The sequence below is a fragment of the Triturus cristatus genome, chromosome 2_2 (genome assembly GCF_964204655.1).
Source record: "Triturus cristatus chromosome 2_2, aTriCri1.1, whole genome shotgun sequence".
In the NCBI taxonomy this organism is placed as follows: Eukaryota; Metazoa; Chordata; class Amphibia; order Caudata; family Salamandridae; genus Triturus; species Triturus cristatus.
Window position 1 is genome coordinate 293764045 of NC_140582.1, and position 8569 is coordinate 293772613.

The 8569-nt window shown below is 44.1% G+C and overlaps 1 protein-coding gene across 2 annotated transcripts in view; it reads left to right on the top strand.

Annotated features, from left to right (window-relative positions):
- Positions 1 to 2869, top strand: part of CAAP1 (caspase activity and apoptosis inhibitor 1) — a 305374-nt gene extending 302505 nt beyond the window's left edge. For both annotated transcript variants that reach the window (XM_085641336.1, XM_085641335.1), the window contains exon 7: positions 2364 to 2869. In XM_085641336.1, the coding sequence (XP_085497462.1) occupies positions 2364 to 2707 (344 nt within the window). In that variant the 3' untranslated portion in view covers positions 2708 to 2869. The remainder of the gene's footprint in view (positions 1 to 2363) is intronic.
- Positions 2870 to 8569: the final 5700 nt, after the last annotated feature.

Here is an 8569-nt window from a genome sequence, read left to right on the forward strand (position 1 = left end):
TGCCACTAAGTCATAGAGGGTGGGTCTTTCCTGTTTTATTTATCCACTACTGCCAATTTAGTTGTCCCTAAGCACTGCCATCTTAAGGACCTATACCCTTTTCTGATGACTATCATGCCCTGTTGGCTTACTCCAAGAAATGCCACTCCTAGGTCTGCTAGGAAAGTATAGCCTTATATAATCTTAACTGCCGCCAGAACCTCCCTAAAAAATATGGTGATTATTGCCGTCACATGTTACATGTCCATTTTAGCATCAGTTTGGTCCCACTTTGTAACCTAATCTAATACATTCTCCTCCAGGCCCCATGCTGTACACCAGTGTTACAGTTAACATTAATGACCACTGTACCCTAACTTCTGTTCCTTTTGTGTACTGCCAAGGTAGCTTGTTAACAGGGGTGTTTAGGCGGTGCCCTGCTACCTGTGAAGCTTCAGTAATAGTAATAGCCCACAACGGTATTTATTTTATTTAGCAAAGTCCTTGAAAACATGACATTCATTCATGAAGATTGTGTGTGAAAGTCTGACCTTGGCCTCAACAGGCTCTTGATGCCGGAGCAGGACTTTGAGCGCTTGAGCCATGATCCATCTGCAAAGTGCTGTTTAAGAAGCCAGAACTCTGCAAATGGATATCTGCATTGTTTTTGTGTGAGGGGAATAATTCACCTGCATCCCCTCATGCAGGTCCCATCCACATTATTCACATACATGCTCCGCATGCTCCGGGCAGCACAGTATATCTGCTAAATGTGGCAGTCAAGGCGCCAATCAGAGCGTCCCTAAGGCAGTGAGGATTCAAACTGAGCAGCAGGGAAAGAATCCCACATTCTATCTTAGCTTTTGATAAGGCTGTGCTTCCACCACTATCAGAAGCTGGGAGAGGGCATGAATTGGGCCTTCCTCTTGTTGTTTCTGCCCTTGTTGTGCAGCCTGGCTCCTCATTTGCAGTACTGGAACGATGCCATACTGGTTCCTATGTCCAGCATTTTGGTTTGTGCCTTGCCGTGTCTGTGGAGGAGTCATCAGCAGAGGAATTAAGGCACGTAAAAACAATTCAGTGATGTTTCTCTCAATGTGTGAGTGTGTGTATGATAGTGCGTATGTTTGTGAGTGATTGAAACTTTAACTCACGAACATACTCAGACACTTACACTCCCACACTTACTCTGGCTCACTCATTCTTACTCACAACCATACTTCCAAGCTAGAACTGAAATGGTCTTGTCCTGGAATAAAAAACTGCGCATTGTTTTTCACACCTCAGACTTTGAGCCTGTCAGACCATGGAAAGATTCTGTCTTTGCCATAAGACCCAAAGAGATTTGCTCTGACACATCTAGCCTCTGTTCTTTCCAGCATATTGTTTTCTGTATCAAAGAAAAACATTCCTATTGTAAACCTGCGTTGACTCCAAGGGCAGGAAAGTAGTGTGTAGGATTGTAACTGGTCACTAAAATCAAGTGCAGTGAGACAGATTTCTTCTGAAATGGATGTTGCCCTTATTACGACTGGCCCAGCAAAATGGCTGGTATTTCCCCATCTAGAGGTACCAATACCAGGTGTACTGTTATTGCTGGGTGAAGGGAAAATCCTTACCATTACCAATGGCTCAAAGCCAGCAGCTGAAAAATAAAATAATATTTCATTATCATTTTATTTTTCAGCTGCTGGCTGAGCCAGTAGCGTGTGCAGGGAGGGGCAGGACCAAGCCATAAGAGGGGGAGAGGAGTAGTGTTGTGCACTTCTAAGTGCACTTGTCAGTTTGACCGGCTGTCTCAGGCCAGCCAAAACTGACATGTGCACTTAGGTTTCTCCAACCGGGCTGTATTGTACAGCTGGGTTGGAGAAACAGCACAGACTTCCTGTGCCTGAGCGAGCGTTGGCCCAGCCCACTCAGGCCAATCCCCGTGCTGCTCTCATGTTTGAGAGCAGCGTTGTCATTGGATGGGGAGTCCAATGCTGTCCCAGGGACTGCTGGGACCAGGAAGCAGGTGTGAGGCAGAAGAATCAGCATCAGGTAAGTTATATTTCTATTTTTTTTTTACTATCCCTGCGTCTCCCCCGCCCAGTCGCGCCCCCCCATCGTGCCTTCCCTTCCCCCCGCACACCACTGTTTTTATTCATCAGCCGCCAATGAACATTACAAGATGAACCTTGAGGTTCCAGTTAGGGAAAATCGGCTTTACTGGGTGAATTTGTAATTCTAAATCCGATTCCATTGGTAATTTCTTATTTTGAACCAGATGTGATTGGTAGCTGCTATTACCGTCCTCATCAAAGAGGCCACTTGTAATTAGTACGTTTGGTTTTAGCATGATCATTCTGCCACTTATTAACATCTGGAACATTTAATGCTTGCAGGCAAGGGGGAAGACAGCGATGCAATCAGCATAAATGCGGATGCCTATGATAGCGACATTGAAGGCATGGAGAAAAATGAAGAGGATGTCCTGGACATGCCTGTCCTTGTTCCTAAGTCTGCAGCTGACCAGCCTGATGAACTGCAAATGGACATAGAGAAAAGTGTGAATGAGATATTGGGCTTTGCAGAGGAGACTAAAGCAGTAGAGGTTGCTGCCATTGCCACTTCTGCTACGACTGATGTTCAGCCTTCCGCACAGCAGCTTGAGCTTTTGGAGCTTGAAATGAGGGCGAGGGCTATAAAGGCCCTAATGAAAGCCAGCGATGTCAACAAGCAGCTCTAATATCAAGACATTTTATGTATTTTTTTAACATCGGTATAAGACTGCACAAGGCCTCAATTTCAACCTTTCTATAGCAATGTATTTTGTACATTTCTTATTCAGTCCTGTATGTGCTCTGCGAGTTGCAGCTTTAATTGTTTTTATAAACAGGGTTTTTCGTTGTCTTTGTGTATGTTTTCTTGCGAAACTATTTCAAGATTTTGATGTTTTAGTTTTCATGTAGTCATAAGAAATGACACCAAAAAGCTTACAAAAAGTTTACAAAGGCACGTCAAGGGACCGTACACTTTCAGGAGAAACATAATGTTCCTATTTTATGTTTTTACACTGCTTACACTTGCTTATAGAATGTTTGTAAACTCCGTATAAAATCCCCACAAATCATCATGAAGTCTTTAACCATACTACTTACTACAATCTAAAATAATTACCTGCAGTAACAATTGGAAGTAAATTGCAGTGTATGCAAAGATTAATGGAAGCACCCTCTGCCCAATTTGCTATCACTTTCTATTGTTTGCATTGCTTGTAATATATAATGTGCCTTTGTAATGAGCATTGCCCCCAGGGGGACATCTTTGCCCGCCATAACAGAAGTTTTATGCTACCTAATTCAATTGTACACTGTTAGAAATGGGGATTTTTGTTGGCAGGTTGTTACCCCGTCCAAGTAGGGATCCTTTTTCCTAGTTACGATAATGGGAATAAACAACTACTGAAATAACCGCTGCTCACTCCCTTGGTAGCTAGGCACGAGCAGTCAGGCTTATCACAGAGGCAGTGTGTAAAGTGTTGGCACATAACGTACAGTAATACAGTGAAACTACTACAAAAGGACACCACACCAGTTTAGAAAAATATCCAAAATGTATCTGTGTAAAACAAGACCAAAACGATAAAAGTCCGACATACAATAATCAAAATCTGTAGTCTGCAAGATTAACCTCAAAAATGCAGTTCCTTGAAGTCGGTAGCTCTGCCCGGTGCTAACACGGTGATGAAAACAACCAAATCCAACAGTACCGGTCGACCATGTCAGGTCATTGAGGTTGCGGTGTGAAGCAGAATTGTGCGGTGTGCGGTGCCCTCAGGTTGCGGAGCAGGCAGCGGCTCGGTGGCGGTCATCCAGCAGCGTCGGTGCGACCAGGGCTGCGGTACAAAGAAGGGCAGTTCTGACAGTCATGGTGCAAGCTTTGGTAGCCATCGAGGATCAGCGGTGGATGGGTCTGGCATTGGTGGGTTGTGGCTGCAGTGTGGAATAAGACACAGACCACGGCGGCGATGTCAGCTGGCAACGGTGTCGTCGGTGAGACCAGGGTGGTGCAGTGAAGCAAAGTGATGCCCACAGGTCGCGGTGCACAGCGGCAGCTTCATGACGGTGGTGGTCATTCTCGTTGGTGAGACCAGGGTTGCAGTGTGAAGTGCAGCAGTGCCCTCTACGGTGCCTTCAGGTCACAGAACCGCAGGCAGTCTTGGTGACGGCGTTGGGTTGCTATTTCCCTCTCTGGCAACTGAGATACGCTGTCCCAGAGGTAGTACCCAGAGGTAAGTGAAGTCTTTGCTCTCCCTGAGACTTCTTGAACAGGAGGCAAGGTCAATCTCAAGCCCTTGGAGATAATCAGCAACAAGTGAAGAAAGTTGAGTGCAGTCCTTTCACTGCCCAAGGCAGAAGCAGCAACTGCAGGCCAACCCAGCAAAGCAGCAAAAGGGAAGTACTCCTCATGGCATCTCTTACAGCTTTTCTCCTTGGTAGGTTCCTTGATCCAAGCTGGTTTTAAAGTTCTTGGGTCTGGGCCCCAATATTTATACCACATTTCCCTCTGATCTCTTGGGGCAGAGAGTGTTTGTGCTCAGTCCAAACCAGTTCTGTCCTCTCTGGCCCAGCTTCCTGGCAGGAGGTGGAGACAGCATTTTCCAAGGCAGGCGAGGCCTATTCAGGTGCAAGGACATCTCCTCTCACTACTCTAAATGCAGCCCAGGTCACTTCAGCCCAGCCCTGACTCATCCAGAAGAGACAGGACACACCTCAACCCCCTCAGTGGCTGTCTGAAGAGAATGCACATCCCCAACCCCTGTCACTCCAAAGCCAGACAGTCAATCCACAAACCAGCAGAGGCACACAGGATGGCTAAGCAAGAAAATACCCACTTTCTAAAAGTGGTATTTTCAAACACACAATATAAAAATCATCTTTACTAAAACATGCATCTTTTTATCTGAGTTCAGGCATACTAAACTCCATCGTTCTATCTTGTCCCAATGTGAGTTATACTTGTAAGATGTTACAAAGTATTCCCCATTCTATCCTATGGGACAGATAGCCTTTCAATAGTGAAAAATGAAATACACTGTATTTCACTAACAGGACTTGTCACACACACCAGTACATGTTATACCGTTCACATACACTGCACCCTGCCTATAGGGGTACCTTGGGCCTACCTGAGGGGTGTCTTACTTGTAGGAAAAGGGAAGGTTAGGGCCTGGCAAGTGGGTGCACTTGCCACGTCGAAATGGCAGTTACAAATTGCGCATAGACACTGAAGTGGCTACTTCTGTGGGTGGCATAATCAGTGCTGTAGGCCCACTTGTAGCATTTGATTTACAGGCCCTGTCACTCCCAGTGCACTTTACTAGGGACTTACCAGTACATCAGATAAGCCAATCATGTAAACAACAATCCATAAACACAATTTAAATGTAGAGCATATGCACTTTTTAAGGGATAGGGAGCAGGAAGGGTCCACAGTGGGAAGACTAAAACGGATAGTCATTCTGTAAGTAAGACAACATACATGAGTAAAAAAATATAAAATAAGACTAGAATTAAAAAAGGGGCATTAGAAAAGTAAGGAAAATTTGTCAAGTCACAGGTTGGATTTCTTAGGATGCAAAGATTTCCTTAGAGAAGAGGCTGCAAAGTAGTCCATTTTATGTACCTACACTGTGCTCTTTGACCTTGGGTGCTTTTCTTTTAGTCTGGCTCTTCTTTATTCATGCTATGTACAGGCTTTTTGCCGGATGGTTATGGGCATAGCTATCAATAGTGCAGCAGGTACAGTTCCACCAGGACATGATGGGCCCATTGCAACCCAAATATGGCTCTCCTTTACTACTCAACAAGAGGCCAAGAGGATCCATTTTGCTTGCTTGCTTAATATTCCATGACGCCCTGCAGCAATTGTTCTCTTTTAAAGTCTTTCCTGCGTTTTTTGGTCCTCTTCGCTACATCTTGAGTTATTCTTTCTAATGTTTTATCTTTGAAACAGCAGAACGTCTTCCACCTAAGGCTGCTAAAGAGTTTTGTCTCCGGCCACCAAGGAAGCTGCTGTGCAGCAGTTACAGATCCACAAATATGTGATAGCCACTATGACTAGCACTATAAATGGCCTTGTGTTTATGCTCAGGCATTCCTGGCTGAAAACGTATTACCTGCAAGTGAATATTTTGTACAAGGTCTTGGATTTGTTCATAACCAATACAATTTTCTTTTCACCTTCTATGGATGAGGTTTTTGCGAAATAAATTGGAGGCAGAGACTGCTAAATCATAGAGTTCTGTTTCCTCAATCTAACTTAAAGGACTCGTATTTGCCTTCCATGCTTTCAAATTTTTATGGCCAGGCAGATCTCTGAAAAGAACCATTCGTCTGCCTGCAATCAGTCTTCCAGAAAACACTGACTTTGTTCTAAGGACAAGTCTATAACTCAGTCTACCAGTTATACAGACACAACCAACTTATCTACATGACACCCTGTGGGGAGTTTAGCATCTTTCACCCCTTTTGAAATTCAGTGATCTTCACACAAGGCCAGTAGTTAATGAAAATTATTTTGGAAAGGAATCTGACTCTAGTTTACCCTTCCAAATTTTAGAAACCCTAATCATTGCTTCTAGACTAAATTCAGAAGCTTCCTCTTCTTATGTGAAATATCAAACTGGTTGTAAATCAGAAGAAGGTATTTGGGGTGTTACTCCAGGTACTTCATTGTTATCAACAAAACGGATGCATCAGGCCTAGTCAAGCCACATTTGAGCTTGACTGGTTTCTGATAGTGTTCACGTTTTATATGGTAACTTTTGGACAGATAATAATAATAATCTGGCATTTGTAAAGCGCGCAGCTACCTACCAACGGAGGTGTCCCGGTGCTGTACTTATACCGCAGAGGAACCCATCCTGGCTTTCCCTGTGAAGTGCCCACTCCTGGGCACCCCCAAGGTGCAGCCAGGCATCCCCTGCGCTGTTGGGGCCGTTGTGGAGATTAAGCAAGCTATTGCCCAGAGTTGCAGAGTGGGACCAATGATTAGAATAGGCACCGAGGCGAGAAATATCAGGTCCGAGGAAATTAAGCCCAAGACCCACCGAAGCGGGAATTGAACCCTGGTCCCGGGCCGGACCTCTGCATCAGGGTCTGCCGCTCTAACCATTGAGCCACACTTCTCCACTAATCTTTGAGCCACACTTCTTGCTTTGAATCAGAGGCGAACATATCTAGATCTCCAAGATGCCTACTTTCATATTACCATCAGGACAGAGCATCAGCAATACCAATCACCATCCCTGTGAGCAATTCATAGTGGGTCGCAGTTTATGACCTAGCTCATGCATATTAATGCAGTAGGTTAAATTGCGACCCCCTATGAATCCGAATTTTGAGAGCCAACATGTTTGAAAATATGTCGGTTCGCAAAAACCCGATTCATTTGGTAAAAGTTACTAATTGGGACCACTTTTACCAAATGCATGGGACCCTAAGCCCTTATTCTTTCTCTCTATGCCTTCTTCACAACACTCATCCAGCCATTCTCTGATTAATTATGTGCCATGATCCACCCTTCAGCTGGGAAACCTTAGAGGGGAACGCTCACACCTGGTCCAGTCAGAAAACTCTTATAAAGTGACTGCAACAGTCACCACCTCTCTCAAAATAGCCGCCAGTTCTAAATTTGGAAACGTTTTTTTCCAGGTCCTAAATGTGATGCAGGCATTCTGAACCAGTTGTGAAGGAGAGAGAGCAAGAACTAAATTCAAATTCAATTCAATTTATGGAACGCACAGCTACCTCAGAGGAGGTTATTGACAGAGCCAACAGGAAATAATATTTTTTTTCTATATATTAATTTGTTTCTCCCAGTAAGATGAAATCTGTTCTCTTTTTCAGTCATTAAGGTTCAGCACCAGCAGGTGTTTTATCTCTTTGCAATCTACTGACTCGAGCGGGGATGCACTTAATACATCTGAGTGCCACAAATATTTTTCCTGCATTATTCTACAATAGAATCTTCCTTTCAAAATAGGTCACCCCTATTTTTTAGTTTGTACTGGCCTTTTACGTTCGCCATGTGAATTTCGGTAATACTAGAAACTTTGAAAAAATAACATCTTCATTCATCATTGGTTGGATAACTGATGTATGATTAGAATTTACAGCTCGCTGACTCCTCGTACATTTGTGTTTCATTTCTCAGCATGTGTCGTCCTTTCCACCACGTGGTGCCAACAAAGCCTCTGTCTATGGGTGTCCATACAAAGCTTTGCAAGAAGGTACAACACATCCAGGCATGTCCAACATCTACGCTTAGGCTTGCCCTCTCCAGTTACTTTTTTAAGGTAGAACAGAGTGGATTGAAACGTGTTTGTCAAGCTTGAGCAAATGGCTATAGTTTCTTTGAGAATCCCAGTCATCACAGTCACTCTGCTGAGAGGGTAGGCAGAAAGATACAAGTAAAAGAGAACAAGGGGAAGAGGAAGAAAGAGAAACCAGTGTCAGTCATCTGCTTCTTCAGGTACATCAGCAAGGGTCGTCAGACAGAGAGAGTATATGTTCTTGTTCATAAAGAAGCAAAACAGTTTTGTAAG